Source organism: Pseudorasbora parva, chromosome 1, assembly GCF_024679245.1.
Source record: "Pseudorasbora parva isolate DD20220531a chromosome 1, ASM2467924v1, whole genome shotgun sequence".
In the NCBI taxonomy this organism is placed as follows: domain Eukaryota; kingdom Metazoa; phylum Chordata; class Actinopteri; order Cypriniformes; family Gobionidae; genus Pseudorasbora; species Pseudorasbora parva.
In genome coordinates this window covers 49,581,389-49,603,128 of record NC_090172.1, presented here as the reverse complement: position 1 = coordinate 49,603,128, position 21,740 = coordinate 49,581,389, and the positions used below count along the sequence as shown (strand labels likewise).

Here is a 21,740-nt window from a genome sequence, read left to right as displayed (position 1 = left end):
TACAGTAGCTCGTCTGTTTGATCGGACCACACCGGCAAGCCTTCACTCCCTACGAGCATCAATGAGCCTTGGACCTGTCGCCGTACACCACTTTTCCTTTCTTAGACCACTTTTGATAGATACTGACCACTGAAGACTGGAAACATAATGTTATGCCTGATCTATGTATATAGTTAGTAGTACATAAAGAGCTATACACAAAAAAATAAGTGGTCTGGTCATAAAAACTTTGTGTATAAGAGCTTAAAAACGTTTAGACGTACAGCATGTCAGACTGCTGTGGCAGAAAATCAAAAGCTCATGTACTAAGTAACAAGGACAAAAAAAACTATGCAGTTCACTTGATTTGTAGTATGTACTGTAGGATTAAGCGCATTATAAACTAGAAAGTACAATTGGATGATTGACAGATACAATGGTGATAAACACCTGTGAATGTGTTTATCATCATTCTACATTAATACACCAAGTCACACTTTATAATATAATCTTAGGACTATATTACTTGACTAAAAATTGTTTATTATTGATACAGTAAATGTAAAAAACTTGAGGGTTGGTAAGTTTTTTTTTTTTTAAATGTAGCCTCATGCTCACCAAGGCTGACTCTTTTTGATTAAAAATACAGTAAAAACTGTAATATTGTAAAATTATTACAATTTAAAATAAATGAACCATTCAGAAAACATTCTAATATGCTGACTTGCTGCTCAATTTTGTGAAAGCATGATACATTTTTTTAAATACCAGCATTTATTTAAAATCTAAATCTGTAGAAATATATAAATGTCTTTACGATACATTTTTATCAATTTACTGCATTAATGCTAAATAAAATCATTAATTTCTTTTTTTAAATCTTTTAAATGGTAGTGAAATTCATTATTCGCACAGCAAAAACAGCAGACTGAACACATTGCAAGTCAGATATGAAAGATTACATTTTCAGCCCTTTTATGAGGATCACAACACATCTATTGGAAGAGCTGTTTTTCCCCGTTATTTTCAGCTTGACAGCTCATTGCTTGCGGTAACAAAACATTTCACGCCGCCTCGCATGGCCTCTGCCTATGGCACTGATGAAATGGGTTATTGGGCATTTGCCACTCCGTACCATTTGTACACATGGCCCGGGGCAGGATATGATCAGAGGGCCTCCATCAGATGCCCTCCAATAGACCTGGACTGTTTTATTACTCCCGAGATGCCGGCTGTCGGGAGGAGATAATCTTAGCAGGGGAAGGCTGGCTTCCAAATCCTGGAAACAGCTTGACTTTGAATGCCTGGCTGCTTTGTCAAATGAAGTCTTGGACAAACACGGCTACTCGTCATATTAATGCGTCCGGGAGCAAAGTGATTTAATGTGCAAGTCGGAGGACTGAACATCGGAGCATAGGAACCATCTGAAAGTAGGGGGGACACAATTGTAGCAGAACTTAACAGCTTGGCTCATGAATATTCATTCATGTAGTCATATAATTAATATTCAACAGTAGTCCCGGTACTCCTACCTGATTTGCTGAGAAGCAAACAATGGTAAATAGTAGGATTGTGGCTCTTCTGACAACTGTTTTGTAGAGGCTTTTGCTTGATCTTAAAATAGGTCAGACTTTTTAGGTGTCCAACTACAATGTTTCTACTGTCACCAAGCAAAATGAAGGTCTTAAAACTTAATTATTTACAATACAATGTATTTGAATTGACAAAATTAAGTTCTCTCAACTTTTGGGAAGAAAGTAAAACTCAAAATAATTCCAGGCAAAAAAGAAACAAAATATTTTTTTACAGTGTAAGCATTAAATCGTGAATAAAAAACATGTGTTATATATAAAGAGTTCTATTTTTTTCTCTCTCCCATAAAGATTCAGTTATAGTTTTACAGTCGTTGTACACAGTAGAGGGAGGAGGGTCCATCTGTGCTATTGTTTAATTATGCAATATTGAGTGCTTTTTGCAACCCCAGGCTGAAAGTCACCCTGTTCGGTGGTGAAACAGAACAAGAAAACAAAATGTAACATCATAACAAGAAAAATGATTCTGTAACCAACCAAAATTAAAAATAGGGTCTCTTTAAGAATAGATTAACTGAATTTCAACCAATGTAAAAAATGAGGATGTGTATTCAAGTAATTTAAACCATTAGTTTTAGTCTGTGTTTCATCCCTTATGACAAAGTAGACAGATTGCTCTTTCTGGCTGTGATGACACATATGACATATCAGAAACTCACCCTCCTGAAAATAATAACGTCAATGTTGAGGTTAAAATGTTCTTCAAATTCACCACAGCATACTGCAAGACATGCGGACAATGAAATGTGCTATGAATGCACCACGGCTGCCATATTTAGCAGTAAATTTTAACTACCTGCCCACCGGCATCACCGGGGTGTTTATGATTCAGCAGCACAGACTCCATCCGCTCTGGTGTCAGATGGCCTGCACAGGGCCAATTTTGTGTAAAATTTTAGAAATATATTCAATAATTTAGTTTGAGGCCATTTAGATCAACTAAATGATAATTTTCATGAAGACAGCAGCTGCAAACTCTCATTTTAAGTTGATTTTAGATAACTTTTTAAAAGTTTGGGGGTCAGCAAGATTTTATGTCTTTGAAAGAAGACATGCTCACCAAGCTCACAGTACTATTTTTGGGACTGTAACAGAGAAAGAGTTTGTTTGATCAAAATACTGTAAAAATAGTACTGTTGTGAAATATTATTACAATTTAAATGATCTATTTTAATATCTTTGAAAACCTATTTTACTCCTGTGATGTCTATGATGAATTTTCAGCATCATTACTCCAGTCTTCAGCTTCACGTTCCTTCAGAAATCATTCTAATATGATGATTCGCTGCTCAAAATAACATTCATTATTATTATCAATGTTGAAAACGGTTGTGCTGCTTAACATTTTTGTGTAAATAGTGATTCTTTTTTCAGGATTTTTAGAAAGTTCAAAAGAACAGCATTTATTTGAAATACAAATCGTTTGTAACATTATAAATGCATTTACTGTCACTTTTGACAGGGTTTTTGCAGAGCTTTTAAGATCCAATTTGAGATTGAGATTTTTTAAGGTCTGCAAAAATACCACAAGTCATTACCGAACAAACCCACACAATCTCAGAAATCATCATGCATCTCAAATTATTTTACTTAAAGGGGTGGTTGCATGCGATTTCATGTTTTTAATTTTAGGTAGTGTGTAATGTAGCAGCTTGAGCATAAACAGTATCTGCAAAGTTACAGCGCTGAAAGCTCAATGCAAACAGAGATATTGTCTTTTAAAGTTATGGCAATTTATTACCTACAAAAACGGCCGGTTTGGACTACAACAAGCTTCTTCATGGGTTGGTGACATCATAAACCCTTGCTAGTCTCTGTGACTTCTGCCCGTAATGGTAAGAGGCGTGGCCTTTCCAGACAACCTGTGCTTGGCACTTCAGCCAATAAAAATACAGGAAACTACATTTGGCCATCTGACTAATCTAAGAACATTGTGTTTTTCAGAGGGATGGGCTCCATAGAAGCAGGAAGCAAACAAACCGTTCAAAGGAGAGTGGAGACAGCCGTGTGGAATAAAGTAAAATTCATTCATTTGTAATTCAGTGTCTCATTAAGACACAGCGCCCCATAAACACAACTAAGCCTAGAAAAAAAAACACAGAACCACCCCTTTAATTAAACAGGCTGAGGCCACATATTCAACTGCAAAATAGGGTAACTGCTCAATACTCAGTGCACAAAGTAGACGTCCACTGACATTGGATTTTGGCAATAAAAAGATTATTGTGCTGATACTAATAAAATCTATACATTGTTGAATACATACATGTGTTAAATAATGTTCTAAAAAGCCTAAAGTCTTTCTTTCCTATGATGGGGGTGACCTAAAGAGAAGCCACAGGAGTTTACTTTGACTTCAATACCAGCTACTCTTTACTGTGTACATTAACTATATATAATAATGGCAAGGGAAAAAAAGTTTGGTAACACTTTAGTTTAGAGTCAAATTATTAGCATGCATATTACAAGGATATTGGCTGTTTATTAGTACTTATAAAGCACATGTTAAACACATTCATTTGTGTTCCAAAGATGAACTTGCAGGTTTGGAACGACCAGAGGGTGAGTAATTAATGACAGGAATTTAATTTTGGGTAAACTAACCCTTTAATAAGCAGCAATTTTGAGTTTATTGAGGCAAAAGTCATAGTTAGTAAGTGAAATAGTTAGTTAATAGTGAAAAGTGGACCAAAAATGTGACCAAAAGATTTTATGCATAATGAGAGACTTTTTAAAATCATAAACTAGACCGACATACACTGAGACTCTTATTTTGACATGTCTATGCTTTACTACTTCCAGCTATTCATTCAAAAACATGAGAGGTATAAATGATGCACAACATATTATAATGTAAAAACCATAACGTAAACATTTTATCAAAGGATAATCAATCGCTTGGCCTAAATGTGTGATTTTCACTGATTGTGAACTGCTCTGAAACCGCAATCCTGTTAAATGTGCAAAAAACACTGTGTTTTTCTGTCTCCGAATTAAAGACCTCTTAAAATTATAATAATGACTTTTGTTACACTATTTAAAAGGCCCACGGAAGTGCCTTGACACACAGCATTATTCAATATGTTGACGTAATTTCCACTGAAACAGGAAGACAGTGTGGGACATATCGAACAGCTCCTCACATTTTTTTAAATAGCCAATAGCTTATACTATACTTATAATAAAAGTATATACTATACTTATAATAAAAGTATACTATACGTTTGTTATTTTTTAAAATTATTCTTACCCTAATCTTTTGAACTGTAGCGTAAATATTTTTCCCTTTGCAATAGCTTTCATAAACTTGCAAGTATTTGAAACATTATTGTCATCATTGGAGTGTCCAGTGATGGTGGCCAGTGATGGTGGCCATTGAAGGGACGGCTTACCTTTGGGTCCATGTGAATGAAGCTGTGAGCGCCCCTTGTGGAAAAGGTGGATCTGCGTACCACCCTGCTGTGATGGAAATGGTAATGGTGCTCCAGTCCTCCGATCTACAGAAGAAAAAAAAACATGAAAACCAGTAAGGGAAATGACAGTCTCACATCTCAGAAAATGCATGAAATTATCTTTTATTAGACAGCTTTGGTGGACAGAAATGTCATCTTGGCAGGGGCTATAGCTTACAAAAAAGGGGATCAATAAAAACATATACAGAACAGACTCCAGTATAAAAAGTTCTTGCACATAGATTGCTATTCCAGCCTCACAAAAAGATAATCTCAGTAAAATGGACATATGGCACACAGTGGGTGGTGCCATGGAAGGCGAAATCTAGTTGGCACATGCCTTCTCCCCCCAGCACATCTTTCAGACACTGGCACTTCTGAGACAAATGGTAAAGGAATACTTCAGTATTTACCCACTCTCAAGTTTTTCCAAACCTGCATTGCTATTATTTTGTAAACGAGAGTAATTTTCCACAATTCAATAGCTTTGCACAGGGAACAGACAAGAATGTAATCATTTAAATTTCATAATTAAAAACATAATTCTCCATCCAACATATTTAAACTGTCACATCATTTGCCTGGATATACACAATTACCAATGGAATTTGTGTACATGACATGATGCGGATCATTTTATAGACTTTTCTCACAGCAGCTGGAACAATTAAACGTATCATTTTGATGGCAGATTGCGTCGCCTAATACCCGATTGCCAAATACCAATTACCCTCGATTTCATGAGTGACTGTTTGAAGACATTCATTGACTGAAAACTTATCCTTGTTGTATAGCTCAACACAGTAATCGTATTGTTTAAATCTGTTTGTTTTTTTACCGTGAGTGCCATGTTTTACCATGCCTACTATTGATCTAGCTCAGTGCAGTGTCTCATATCTGCCACCGAGCAAAGGCACAGAGTGCATTATAACATAACTTTCAACACACTCAAATGTGTATAATATGATTTGCCCCACATACGCATGAGCAGAAGAAGCGAAAGTGCCAACAAAATCAAGGTGTCATCAATCAACGCCTTTGTTTTTGAATAAGCGACCTCTAGCGGGGATAAAATACATGTTGTGGCTTTAAAGGGTACATGTGTAAAACATAGTTTCCGTCGATCTCATGTAAGTCTTACCTAAAAAGTAGTATTGCATCCTTCATATCTCAGAAGCAGTGTTGTACCTGAACGAGTTCATTGAACGATAGTTCATGAACTAGTTCATATTTTGGGCGAACGTGAATTGAACGTGCTGTATTACTGCCTGATGAACGTTACTGTGAACTCGTTCATTCTGGTGTCTGTGAACGGCATGCTCTCTCAGGTTAATTTCGTTCAATAGGGTGCCAGATTTCTATAGAGCCTTCCAGGCGAAATCCCGGCTAAAACACATCGTAAACGGTTCTTAATATGTAGCGGAAAAACACCCAATCTGGCAACACCAGCCACCAGTGTCGCACCGCCGTCCGCCGCATGCGTGACGCGTCATCAAAACAAAACAAAAAAAGGCATGGAGGCGACAGCAGCATGTTGCAAGGAGTATGATCATTTTAAATAATTTTATGACAAGGTCTGTGAGAATGGGAGACATCTCACTTTCTGTGCAAACTTTGCCGGCCGGCTTTCAAAAAGAAAATCCGCACTTCAGTTACATCCACAGCAAACCTGAAACGGGTTTTACTATTCATGTAACTTGTTTGTTGAACCTGCCTGGTATAATTTTCCAGGATTCCAATATTCTGTTTTAGCATGAGGACAATGGAAAATTATTAAAATTGAAAAACGTTTGCAGCCTAATGATTACTGTCCTATTTAAAAAAGACCATTCAAGCAGCACGTTTTTGAGAATGTATTGTAGGGTTGAAAGCTGCAGCTGCTACTAGTGTGGAGTGAATGGACAGCAACAAAGCATTAAAGCAACAATGGGGAAATGCTGTCCCCTCAATGATAATGTCAACCCCCTGGATAAGGATTCAAAATTGGATATGAAGATACAATCTGACGCATAGCTTCATTGTTAAAACTGATCAAATAATTGCTGTCTGTGATTCTATATGGGCTCTGGCAATAATTGTGAAAAATAATAGCTCGCAGCAACATATGGAAAATAAGAACTATGAACTAGTTCATTTTTGGAACTTAGTGAACTTAGTGAACTTAGTTCAAAATGTTGTAGTTTGAAATATGAACTGAACTAGTTCATTATAAAATTTGTGAATTGAACTTTGAACTAGTTCATGTAGAACGTGAACTTTCCCAACACTGCTCAGAAGGGTTTTTAGTTTGATCATATTTATAAAAGACAGATACACTGGACCGATTCTTTCCAAAAACAGCCAAGCTTGTGGAGGCGTGCATGCAGTGTCCAGTGGTACACACAATCCATCATAGCATTATCCCTGGATAACTTTCGATTCACTATACGTTCGTGCCGTTTAAATATATGCACTTTAGGGGTGACCCCAAATAGTCGAAGATTCGATGCATCGATATGCGGAGCCGGATTCGACCACTGATCTCACAGTCGAATCTTCGCAGGTGTTATGAAACAAGGGTCATACCATTTTGGCAATATGGGGGTGCTCAATATTTTAAAGACATGGTGCGCACTGAGCTTCGCGTCCAGTGTGCGACCCCTTTAAGGGGCTCAGCTCCGCGCCGTGCCACGTCAAATTCTAACACGGTAGCTGTGTCTCATTTCACTTAATTTCGAAGGCTGCATCCTTCGGAGCACACATTCTGTGTAGGATGCAGTATACGGAGTGTCCTCAATCAGAATTAAACGAGACGTCCTTCATAGGACACACAGGCAGGAAGTAACGTTATCACGTTGCTGTGCCAACACGTTATTCCTATGTTGCTATGCCTTTGTTTTGAATAGGCGACCTCTAGTGGATGGATAGTTGCATAGTGCACCTTTAAACCTAAATAAGAAAACCATTGTCAGTTCATCTGTCAGCTGACAGGCAGTTGTTGCTGTGTGCAGTGTGCAAAGTAAATAAAAACCCTCCTGCTGACTAGTGTCGTGCCCCTCCCAACCCATTCACCCACACAAAGATGATCCGACTATCAGTCTACAGAAAGATTTGACAATTCTGATTCGAATGTGTAAATCCTTAGTCGCGGACACCCCTAATGCACTTACGCGCCAACATTTGATGCAGTTTCAACCACCGCCTGCGTTTCCGACTCATGACCGGGAACAAACAACCACACTTTCAGAACTCTGTTGCTGCTCCATAAAAACAAACTGCATCCAATGTTTCCTTAATGCTGGGTTATTTGGGAAGCTGAACAAGGTCATCCTCCCCTCACAAAAAAATGCACACTTCTTTAGTGACACTGTGGAATTTGTGGTCTAAAAACAAAATGACAGGGTTGGCGATATTTCTGTGACCCGAACGAAGCTCGTTGATGGCCGTGCTTTTGCTCTCGATGTGCACACATGCTCATCCGGGAGAAGTGTCATGCCAATACAAGGAATTTCGCCCCTTTATAACATCATACAGAGCCATACTCTAAAAAACCTTCCGAAACTTGTTCGAATCCTGAAGGAGTGCATTTGCCACAGAAATACTCTGTCATTCGATTCGTCCAAGTCGTTTTTACTTTTAATTTTGCCCATGTCAGCATGAAAATCCATCTCTTTAGAAGTGTAAACAAAAGTCAGAATGCACAAAATAGCATTAGACAGCATTTGATATGATGAGCTTAGTGATTGTTAGATTAAATCCCTGTTAGTAACACAATTTAATGTAATGCTTTTTTTTCTCAGTTGGTCAGAACAAAAGTGTCAGACATGTTTATTGCTTGTTCAGATGACATTTTCCGGTAAAAAATTCTTATTTTGGTCATACTTCCAAGTCTTAGAATCTGTGATTCAGAAGTGTAGTATCCACACCAGTGCGGTGACTGTTAGCCACACATACTCCTCAAAAAACATTCGATTCATCCGCGCTGAGGTCTGAGGAGCCGTGCAGATTAAAGATGATAATTCCGCAAATAACTGCAATTGCAGGTTTCAAACAGAGATGGCAACAAAGAGGCAAAACCTACTACTTCTAACTATAAATAGTACGATATGTCTGCAATGCAAATGTTAGCGTTAATGTTAATCTTGTAAACAGGTTTTTTTTTGTAACAACCAAAAGGGTGTAATATTAAATATGCCTTTGCCAAAAATGTGGGGAAGAATCCGTTCGCATGTGTTTGTCTGCAACCAGTTCTATCAACTTAAAGCTTCACAGACCTCAGAGGAGAACATCTTGAAGCCTTAAGATAAGCAACCTAACAGACACTAAATTCAAGGCATACTATTAGCGTAGACAGTGTTAATTTAAACAGACACCACCTCCAGATGTCCTAAGGCACTTGAGTGCAAGAGAGACGTGCATTTCATACAGTGCTGCCGACTTGAGAAACAAGAGCTGAATAACGTGTTCAAACAATCCACAGTATGATTTCTCAAGTTCTTGCAATGTAAACATGATTAGAAAGAGTTTATTTAAGGATAGAGGGTTAAAACTCGACATATTCCAAGAACGCACATTGAGCAAGTAACACCCAGAGACTCTTGTTGCATTTGGAAATCCTAGTGGCTTTTTGATACTTGAAATTGTTAAAGGTGTAATACCACATAAAAATATACCACAACTTTTAGAATATCAGTGAAATGTAAGCTTTGAGATATCACATGTGCCACCTAGCCTATTAAACCACAACAACAACAAAAGGTGTAGTTTTACAGAAAGGAATAGTGGGTGGCCTAATAATAACATGATCCAGACGAATCCGGAGTGGGAATACTTAAGTTGAAATTTTCCACTTTTAAAGAATTCCAACTCTGAAGTCTCCCACCTCCTCTTAAAATTAACCAATGGAACATCACTTTAGTAGTGACAGTCTCAAAGTTAGATCATATTTTTGCTTCTTATTGATTGGCTCATCAATCTGATCCCACTATATGTGTAAATTATTAGGAGGAAAGGAGAAAATTACATAAATATAAGCAAAAAAAAAAAAAAAAAAAACAACAAAAACAGAATGACTTGGTAACACATGGTTCACAGTTGTTCACAGCTAAAAATGCAAGTGAGGATATAATTATTCATAGTTAAGCTAGCAGTAGCAACTTGAACAAGCTTATGAACTGAAACCCATGGCTGTACGTTCAATCAAACAATCTACAGTATTTTGGTGCAAATTTATTTTTCACTTGTCTAATTTCTTTCGAGTGACACATAGACAATTTCCTTGATTTCCTTGGGCTTTATTACACATGACTAAAACTACACAAAACTATCTAGTTAGTAACATTAAATACAGGATCCCTTCCACAAGAAAATTATGATGTTTGTTGTAGGCTAATTTAATGGCTGCCACACCAATCAAAATACATTACACTTTAATTTTCCTATTCAGCCAATGCCATTATTAAAATTGACATATTGTTGATGCAATTTATGGTAATATAAAATTGTTTAATTAAGTTTAGCTTTTGTATTATTTACTATTTTTTGTGTGTTGGGTCCTTTCTTGACATTTTATTAAAGCCCAGCACATTTAAAAATTAGATCCTGAGTTATCTTGTTCAATGTTTCTTACGTTCCACATTGAGTTAAGAAATCCCACATATTAAGATTTCTTGGAAAAGGTTATCAAAATTGTTTGGGCAACAGCAGTTTACCTGCATTGCTAAAAACTTATAAAAATAAAAAATAAAGAGGGGGGGGGGGGTAAATCGTCCCTTTATCGCTGGAATTAGCGCGCTTTCATCGATTGAAATAATCACGTTTCTGCGATTGTACAGCTAATAAATATTTAATTAGATACGCGTCAAAGTAGTGATGATTGGTTGACTGTTGCTAAACAACTCGCAGTAAAATTCTAGCACTGCGTTGTTTACATTTGGGCACGACCTTTTTTTTCCTTTTCTTTTTTGCTGCCAACCAGTTTTACAAATACAACTGTGAATCGCTAAAATACCTAAACGTAGAATGACAGCCCTGAGCAAAGTCTTTCAGTGCGTAATTTACGCATGACCTAACTTGTTAGTTTTTTAAAATGCTCACATACCATAGGCTACTGTATTCTCATGGACTTTAAAATGATTTAAATGAATTTCTCATCAGATATGCACCAGGGGGGAAATACAAAAATATCCTTACCTGACCCAAATTAGTGAAGCCATATTTTGAGGCGAGTTTATCAGCGTCTACTGGTCCTCCAGGGATCCGAACAGCCCAGTGATTGGTGAAAACGCGAGAAAGCGACGCTTCCCAAAGCCAAAAAGTTGACAAAACAAAACCAAGCAACAAACGCATATTGTTCGTCGATAGTCCAGCCTGGTAACTTTGCTGTAAATGATTCGCGCACAATTGACCACCTCCACACTCACCAAAACACGAGCATCAAACATTCAGTCCTGGCACGCGATACATCCAAAACATCCTCGACTTATTAGTGCATTATTTTCTCCTATTCAAAACACCGATTCCCTTCTTATCTCTTCATTTTGTAAGATCAAGTTCAATAAACCTGAAATAATGGTCCTGTTTAAAGACAGATGGCACAACAGCCAATATAAGTGTTGTCATGTAAGCCTATGGCAGAATGAGTGCGCGCCACTATTGAGGTTAGCAGCACGAGCTTATGGCTAGTGCTTTGCATGCGCAAGTGTGTCAGATAGACGCCAATAAAAGGCGTTTGTATCCAGATAAGTGGAAGTTACTGATATACGCTATGCAGATTCACAGCTCACAGGTAATTCACTTTTGAATGATTCTGGTGACGATCCCTAATGATGACTGACTAAAAGTACAAAGCCTATTTCTCACTGTTTAGGTGTAAACCTCAGCTCATGACACCTGTCAAGACCGTGTCTGCCTCATGTTCCAACCGAAATTGAAAAGAAAGAAAAATAAATGCTATTTGGCTTAATTTAAAACAAATTTTAAGGCCACTTTGTCTCCGTTCAATTCTCATTACGCAACATGAAGAAACAAATTACGAAAAATAATAATAATAAAGAAAACAATGATATTTAAAAAAAATACATATTGTACGTTAAACATTGTATTTCACCAGTTTACCATTTCTTTGTGTCTCTGCATGTGACAGTCAAAAAAGGAAGTTAAAAAAATGAAATGATAATTGCAGTCAGTCACTGCAATCACACCGAGAATCTTTGAAAAGACAGGAGGAATGCTCTGAGACGTTTGAAGAGCTCAATCATGCTGTCAATATGTGGAACTAACCTAAATGGAGCAAACTGCAACCAGATTGATTTAGAATTACAGTGGATGTCCAGAAGACCACATTAAAAATCTGGGATTTCTTTCATGTGGACCTGAGTTTCATGCTGCTGTATTGAAAGCAAAATAGGTTGAAGCAAACCCTGTAAATACTATAGCCTACTTTGAAAGCAGCAGAAGCATTTTCACTGGGGTTCTCAGACTTTTTGATCCCACTGTAAATAATTTACATGATGGCTGCAGTTTTAAAGAGTTAGTTCACTCAAAAATGACATTTCTGTCATTAATTTCTCACACTAATGTCGTTCCAAACCCGTAAGACCTTCGTTCATCTTCAGAACACAAATGAAGATATTTTCGATAAAATCAAAGTGCTTTCTGGCCCATCCATAGATATCAGCAACACAACAACCACTTTCAGTGCCCAAAAAGGTAGTAGCCTAAAGAGATTGTTAAAATCGTCCATGTGATTCCAGTGGTTCAATCATAATTGTATAAAGTGACTATAAAGAGAAAGAGAATATTTTTTGTGTGCAAAAAACCCCGAAAAAAATAACTTTATTCAACAAGTTCTTCTCGTTTGTGTCAGACTCTTATGTGTATAGTGCTTAAATAGTGCAGCTCTACCGAGTTCTTAGCCAAAATGGCTGCTTACCATTGGCTAGCTCCTGCGTCAGCATCACACACACATGCATCGTGGTCCTCAGCCAACGGTAGGCCGGCATTCTGACGTAGCACTTCGAAAGCGCTGCACTGTATTTACTGCATCATTAGCGAAGGAGGGTATGGGCTCAAATTCCCGCCTATTGAATTGCAGTCAAGCATAAAACAATAAGCATGAATGTTAAAAACACATGTGAAAATATAACGCACAAAACTGAAAAATCTATGCAAAGTTACCCAGAATCACAAACAATGCGGGCATAGAAATACAAATAATAAGGGTGAGTCAAACATTTAAACAAGTTTAAAATTATATTGCTCAAAACTGAACCATGAATTCAAAATTATCTGAATCGCACACAAAATCATGTTTTCAGTTTTGAGCTATATAATTTTAAACTTGTTTAAATGTTTGACTCACGCCACATTGGTTGTGATTCTGGGTAACTTTGCATTGACTTTTCAGTTTTACGCGTTATATTTTCACATGTGTTTTTAACATTTTGATTCACGCTTATTATTTGACTGCAATTCAGTTGGCGGGAATTTGAGCCCATATAGCACAGACGAGTGTCGAATAAAATTGTTATTTTTGTTTTGTTTGCACACAAAAAGTATTCTGGCCACATCATAAAATTAAGGTTTTTAATTTTAATGATGTCTTTACTACCTTTCTGGACCCTGAAAGTTGTAATTAAATACCTGTCTAGGGAGTTCACTCGCAGATTTCATCAAACATATCTTCATTTGTGTTCTGAAGGTGATCAAATGTCTTACGGGTTTGAAACGACAAGAGGGTGATTAATTAATGACAGAATTAAATCGTTGGGTGAACTAACTCTTTAATGTCCATGCAAAAGGTTTGTCTGTGTTACGTCCTTCTTTGTTTTATTTGGTTTATTAGCTCAAGCTGCACAACAGCACTGATACAAAGTGAATTCACAGCTAATTCTGTTTCAGAAACGGTGAAATAATTCTCTTTTTCTACTTCAGTCTCTACCATCTGTGCCTTCCCTGCAGAGTTAAAAAAAAAAAAAAGGGCCAGGCGCTCTCTGTTTTCCACTTGTAAATGATCAGGATATCTGTGTTTATGAAAAGCAACACCATCTAGACTAAATTTAGACACCATTCCTCAGATTCACTATCAACACAGCTGATTTTTTTTTACATTTTACCAAGCATGGAGAGGCGTTATTAACATTCAGTGCCATGGCATCTTATACACAGAAGCCATTGGCACATACAGTGGCACATCCGATTGTCATTGTCATATGCCAGTGGACAGGGGCATGTGACACTAAAACTCATTGCATGTGCCGATGGAATGCATTATGTGCTTCTGTCATTGGTGCGGAGCATGTCACTGTATGTTGAGGGACCTCCAAAAACCTGATGACACATGCCACTGTCTGCCAGAGCATTATGCAGATGGTGTGACATATGCAGAACGACATTTAATTAATAATACATTTCTTTTCAAACATAGGGTTTATTACATCCCGGAGTACATTTTCACAACCATTATAGTTCTCCATATGTTAAATATAGGTATTGTGGGCCATTGTATATATTTATTATTATTAAAAAAATGTAATCATTGTATTTAAATACATATTGAAATACACGGTTGTTTTGATATCTTAACACGACACAGCTGAACTGTCAATTCTGTGCAAATAGAAAAAAAAAACTATTTGGATAGAATTGACAGTTCTGCTGTGTTATTTGGAATGATAAAATATATTTAGATTAGTGGCCACAACTTTGTACCAATCAAAAAGTGATACCAACCTGCAAGGGTACCACTTTTTGTTTGGTATCATCAGAGACTGCTACCACAAATGGACACGGTTTAATCAGGTATATATACCTTTAAACTAGCATGACAGAAAATGTGACTCCAAAAATTCTGGAATGAATTATTAAAACTGCCACTTACCATTTAGAAGTGTGCTTGATCATTGTTCAGTGGCACATGACACTGAAATAAAGATGTGTCACAAAATGACTATATGTTGACAATACAAAATATTGGCATGTGCCAAATGGTTTCTGTTCATTAGATGCCATGCCACTCAATGTTAATAACCCTACGAGACATGCAACCATAATGATAGCCAAATAAGCCAACTGTTAGGCCTTCTGGTCTATATGATGCAGGTTCCTCCTTTAAAAGGGATTTTTTTCCCCATTTTATCATTCACCAGGCACAAATAATGGGTCTGATTGCTTAGAAAAGTAATAGCACACTTCTCCTTAACAAGCTGCAAGATTTGAAGTGACATAAACTATGCAAAATGAGTTGGACTACTCGCCTCAGCAAACATCACTAATAAAACAATAGACGACCTGAAATGAGATTCTGCAAAGTACCCAGAGAGCATTTTAAAGGAAAAAAAGCTCTATATACAGTGCTCGGCTCTATATTCATGGCTGTCTTTAAACCAAATAACCTCAGAAGACGTTTATAGGATAACAGCGACGTGCAGTCCTCCTTGAAATATTGTTGAGCATTATCTGCACTGAAAGCTTCGCTTTAAAGGCAAACATTTCAAAGGATTTATTTATTTGGATTTATTTATTATGGGTATTATGCATACCTGATCAGCTTCGTTCTTCATTTAGCCCCCCCCGAAACACACTCGGTTCACAGTGTGAGGCAGTCAGGCTTGAGTAAAAATAAAGGTTCTTTATTGGCATCGGTGTCATGAAGAACCTTTAACATTCATGCTTCAGGTCAAAGGTTACTCTTTCGCCTTGAAATCAATGTATACGGTCGTCTGTTGGAAGCTAGTTATTTTAGTTTATAACGTTTTAAATATGAATATTTTTCCTACACAATTGCTTCGCTTTGCTTCAGATGGCCTTCATTACCCACGAGAGCGGTATTGATTACTTTTATGATGGATGGATGCGCTTTTTTTGGGCTTCAAAATCTCATCCTCCATTCACTACCATTATAAAGCTTAGAAGAGCAATATATATATATTTTTAATAGAACTGTGTCTGAAAGAAGAATGTCATACACACTTAGCTTAAGGGTAAGTAAATCATGGGATAATTCAAATTTTTGGGTGAACTGTCCCTTTAAGAAGAGTTTACACGACACCATTTTCAACTGAAACCAGAAAACTTCTTGCACGTTTTGGCTGTTCATTTACATGACAATGATATTTTGGGGGCCTGAAAACTTTTGAAATGATTTTCAAAGCACACATTTTTGAAGACGAAAATGTTATAATATTAAAAAAATCTCTATCTAAACAAAAAAATCCATATTTGTAAACAGTGATGTCATGCGCATATGTATTACCTGGGGCCTATTGCACAAAACAAGGATATGGGATTAAGCCAGGATATCTTGGGGATCCTGGCTCAATTTATCCGCTAATATACAGTTATCTTTTGTTATCGTTATTGTTCTTGGTGCGAGTGTGCCTTCAGGGTATGTTTACATGACAGCGGTGTACTAAATTGCATACAGATGACAAGATCACCAAGATATCCCGGCTTAATCCCTTATCCTAGTTTTGTGCAATAGGCCCCTGGCCTGGCATGCATAATGCAGTGTTTATAGTCATTTTCAAGTATCCATGTAAATGGGGATCATTTTGGCAACATTGTCATCTCCGTGGAAAAACACAAAGTACATTTAGTACATTATTATATGTTAGGAAATTTTCATTGAAAGGTTTTTTGGGGAACCAAAAGTGGTTCTATGGCATTGCTGCAAAAACGCCCTTTTGGAACCTTTATTTTCAAGTGTAGGCGTAATTTGGCCAATCATTTGGCAGAGAGTGAAAAATTTCCACGGCTTTTAGCGGTGGCACGGAGCAGGTTTACTTGCTCACCCTGAGCAATGAAGGGGAATTATTCAGCCTTGTGTCATTAGAAGCGTAGGCCTACTGTCGTGATCATTCTTAAAGTTAAATTTTATCTCGAAAGGAAAGAACTGCGCCATCACCTTTACCCAGATGCCCTTTGTGATCTGAAATGGGGCTATTTAATTTACAGTTATTCATTCAGCAGACACTTTTATCCTTAAAAATGAGCAAAACATAAGCGATTCATCTTAAGGAAGCTGTATACCTTGGCTATATGAGAAATGCTGCTATACAACGTTACAAAACTGCAAGGTTCAGGCAGAGTAAGAAACCATAAGACGACTGTGAAACAATTGTATTTATAGACTGATCATTTTCTCACTTAGTCCACCATCTTGAATAGTTGTATCAGGGACCCTGTACATCTTCATTCTGGTGAAGTAGAAAGATCTCTTTAATGTCAGTGTTTCCGTTTCCCAACCAAGATCCTGGAGGCACACCAACACTGCACATTTTGCATGTCTCCTTTATCTGCCACACCCATTTCAGGTCTTTGAGTCTCCACTAATAAGAAGATCATTTGAATCAGGTGTGTTTGATTAGGCACACATGCAAAGTGTGCAGTGTTGTGCTGCGTCCGAATTCGCCTACTTATACTACGTACTAAAAGTATGTACTCTTTTTGTGAAGAAAAAGTATATACCTTTGAGTGTGTAGCAGAAAAGTATGCAAGCTTCGGGACTACTTCGCCTTCTTTAACGGACTTCTTTAATCATCGTCAGATTCGTCACAGTTCAAATCCTCCACATTCAGATTAATCTCCTAGCGTATGGGAGAGAAATGTAGCCGCACATTAATCTTCCATTTGTGGGTCTTTAATGCAGAGACTCTCCTCATGTGTTTGCAGTTTAAATATAATGATGCATTTAAAAGTTAATGGCTAAACGTGTCATTACAAAAGTTCACAATGCTGCTGCAGGTGAAATATAATGTGGACAACACTGAATAAATATATTTTTGTCAGGTTAAATATTGATAGTTGGTCACTCAAACCCCTTCATCTAAACTTCTCTACTTGACCGCCGGACTCGCACATCCGTCATGTTTGTAGTTTTTTAATGGTTTTTATCCGCGTTTGTAGTTCTAATCGAATCCCCGTCCACCTCGCAGTGGGTTGTGGGCAATATCAGCCATTGGAGTGCCCATCGATTCATATTTCCGGCCGGGTATCTTTGGAATACTCTTTTCAACATACTACGATTTGGGACATACTAATTCTATTTTCGAATACTATTTAGTATGGATAGTATGCGAATTGGGACGCAGGGTTGGTGTGTTGGCAAGTGAAGCTCTTCAGGATCACTTGTTGAAAATACACAGGCCAGTGGGCTGAAGCAGGTTGGAAATAAACTTTGCAAGACAGTGGGTCCCCAAGAGGAGGGTTGAATATCTCTGCTTTAAAGGGTTAGTTCATTCATTCCTTGTAGTATCATTTAATCCTTGCCCTAATCATTCTAAACCCGTAAGATCTTCGTTCTAGCCTGATAAGCCCACGTCAAGATGCTTTGTCTGGAAACTCACCATAGACAGGGCTCAATACGAGGGGCGGGATAAACGGTTGTCTTTCAAACTCCCTCTGCACACGATTGGATAGCGCTACAACCAACCAGAGCAACGAAGGTGAAGCAGAGCTAGTTGACAGATTAAACTTTCGCCGTATCCGGTCGGCAAAACTCAGAACACATCTTCCCTTTTTAAGAATGACTTCAGTGCCGTTCTTTTCTCAGAGAAAAGCTTAACTCCAAGTCTTCCAGAGTCGCGGTCAAAGCTGATTCAAAAGACCGCCGTTCGCCAGTTTCTGTGTTTACTAGAAGCACACAAGCACAACTCGGCCATCATTATGTTAAGCCCCGCCCACCGACTCTATACATGATGTGATTGGCCCATCAAGAGTTTGGCTTTTACAGCTCAGAAGTGTATTGAGAGTTGCTAGACGACACTCGCGGCAGATTAGGTTTGCTGCCGCTAGGGTGCGTCTGGATTTCTAGGCTACCTTCGTTCATCTTTGGAACACAAATAAAGATATTTTTGATTAAATCTGAAAGGTTTCTGAACCATCCATAAGCAGCAACACCATTGCAATGTTCAAGGCCCTGAAAGGTAGTAAAGACATCATAGAAATTGTCCATGTGACTGCAGTGGTCCAACCTTAATGTTATGAAGGGATGAGAATACTTTTTTTGTGCATGAAAAAAGACAAAAATAATGATTTTATTCAACAATTTCTTCTCACTTGTGTCATTCACCTAAGATGTTGACATAGTAAATACAGTACAGCACTTTTGGGTTCTATGTCAGAACGCTGGCCCACCATTGGCCGATGCTGTTCGCATGAGCACAACAACGCATGTGTGTGATGCTGACGCAGGAGCTAGCCAAAGCCGTTCTGCCATAGAACCCAGAAGCACTGCACTGTGTTTACTACGTCATCAGAAAAGAACATTAAGGTTTAACCCCTGTAGACACATGGACTATTTTAAAGCTACACTGTGTAACTTTTTTAGTTTATTCTTAGCTAAAAACACTTAGTTCTTTCAAAAACATGTGCTCATTAATGTATATTTACTTATTTCAAGTAATAAAGTATTCTCGTAAGTTTATAATATGCCATTGAAAATACGGGTGAGGGGTTTGAATGCCGGTCGCCATGTTGCCCCTCCATCATGAAAGTACATTTGCCAAAGAGGGACATACCCATAAATTCCAGCTTCGCCTTTCACGTTTTAACACTCAATGGCACCGTGTCGAATGTGAAGATGGGGATTGCCATATTAATCTTGGACTAAATTGGCCACCGTAGGAGTTAAAAACGAAATCAGAATTGAGACGAACAGAAACTATTATTCACTGATGGTCATATACCTTTACACCGCTAGATGGGGAAAATATCACACAGTGTTGCTTTAACAATGACTTTACCTTTCTGGGCCTTGAAAGCTGCAGTGACATTGCTGCCTGGATGTTTCAGAAACCTCTTGGATTTTATCAAAAGTATCTTAATTTGTGTTCTGAAGATGAACAAAGGTCTTACAGGTTTGCAACGATGTGAGGGTGAGTAATTAATTATTCAGTTTTTTGGCTGAACTAGCCCTCTAAAAAGCTAAAGCGTTTATTTATCAAATATAACCAGAATAAATATGTTATGTGGAAGACACTTTGGGATTCTCCATTTTTCTGACTTTGTGCTTCTGGTCCATATTGCATATGTTACAACCTAAATGCAAGCACATCTTTTTCTGTATGATTTTCTGTATGAAAAATCTCTTTAAACTCCAAATGGGGTGGTTGCATAATGTTTCTTTGCTGCCCACAGAGCAGATTTTGGCAGGTAGAGTTGGCTTGCGCATCGCTCCGGAGAGCTCGTCCAGCCGAATTTCTCATGATTTCTTCAGTGCTGGCAGGTATGTTAGTGTAAGAGGTTAACAGGTGGATATGTCAATCTGTCACTAAAATGTTTATCATATTGCTTTTTGCACAGTTAGACATTTTTCTGCATAAAGCTTCTTTTGTATGTCTACTTGTCTACTTTTTTTTATTTTGGCATTATAGGATTAAAAACTAGATCCAATTTAGTGAGCTGTATTTCTCTGTGGTTTGACTATGAAGACCTGTGTTATGTCATATACAGAATCTCACATCTGTTGAACATCTTGATGGGGAAAAAAGCTGAAAATTGAGATGATGATGCCAAAGTGTACTTTCAGAAGGTAATTGTTAGAACTGCTCAACTCACAGCTACATTTTCTCTCAGATTAGCAAATATGGAAATAATGTTCTTTATTGCCTCTTAAAGATGAATCGCTTGTTGTATTCCTCATTTGTAAGTCGCTTTAGATAGACATGTCTGCTAAATGAATAAATGTAAATGGTGCATTTAAAAACTAAATATGAATTCACTTTTTAGGGGAGTGAAAGTAATAAATTATGTACAAATTATTAAAACATAAATAATAGACACTTTTAAATATATACACTCTTAAAAATGCTGGGTTAAAACCAATCCAAGTTGGGTTGAAATTGGACAAACCCAGAAATTGGGTTGTTTGAATGGGTCCATTTATAAGGGTTCAAACAACCCAATTTCTGGGTTTGTCCATTTTTGTTTTTACCCTGGCATTTTTTAGAGTGTAGGCTATACCGTATCTCAAATATTACATTAATTGAAAAGTATAGTACATGCCTTTATGTACTGTATATGATATTCATACATTGTGAAATTATATAATGTAAAATTATATCATGCAATTATATTAAACATAATATGTTTATTTAATGTTTATTTAAAATATTATCTCAGACTTAAAGTTACATCATATTAATTGGTCAAATTAGTTCATATTAAATAAAAACAAAATAAACATAATTTTTAATGTATTGTGAAATGAATGAGTCTGTTTATACATTTGTCTTTATATTCATTGCAATAAAATGTTTCTGATACTAAATTTGAAGATTTTTCAGGAAACCATATTAGAACTGTGTGGGAATGCTGCCACCTACTGTTTGACTTAATGATAATCACTAAAGTTAGTAATTAATATCATATTACTTTATTATGCGTCCAAAGCAGTGTGTATTGTGTGTCTGTCATGTATTTAATTATCTTAGCCTTTCTGGCAAATTTATATATATATATATATATATATATATATATATATATATATATATATATATATATATATATATATATATATATATATATATATATATATATATATATATATATATATATATATATGTGTGTGTAATAAATTAAATTCAGTCATGCAGTCTCACAGATTTCTTGTTTAAATCCACATATGTCCCAGCATGATTAAATTTCCCCTAGTTATTTAAGGTAATCTGCATATTGTTCTTTCACTGATACGGAGACTTGCTTGTCTTGCTAAAATTCAACCTAGCTTTCTTTGATT

The 21,740-nt window shown here is 37.0% G+C and overlaps 1 protein-coding gene and 1 long non-coding RNA gene across 3 annotated transcripts in view; one reads left to right on the top strand and one right to left on the bottom strand.

Moving 5' to 3' along the window:
- Positions 1-11,738, bottom strand: part of pcsk6 (proprotein convertase subtilisin/kexin type 6) — a 112,832-nt gene extending 101,094 nt beyond the window's left edge. The window contains exons 1-2 of one of the 2 annotated variants that reach the window (XM_067444739.1): positions 11,195-11,738; positions 4,964-5,068 (exon numbers count right to left, since the gene is read on the bottom strand). In XM_067444739.1, coding sequence (XP_067300840.1) covers positions 4,964-5,068; positions 11,195-11,350 — 261 coding nt within the window. In that variant the 5' untranslated portion in view covers positions 11,351-11,738. Of the gene's footprint in view, positions 1-4,963; positions 5,069-11,194 lie in introns of those variants that run through there. The other variant, XM_067444745.1, reaches the window with a different exon arrangement.
- Positions 11,739-20,148: 8,410 nt separating this feature from the next.
- LOC137075798 (uncharacterized) overlaps positions 20,149-21,740 on the top strand; it is a 31,744-nt gene continuing 30,152 nt past the window's right edge. The window contains exons 1-2 of the long non-coding RNA XR_010905105.1: positions 20,149-20,228; positions 20,456-20,534. This is a non-coding gene — a long non-coding RNA (uncharacterized lncRNA). The remainder of the gene's footprint in view (positions 20,229-20,455; positions 20,535-21,740) is intronic.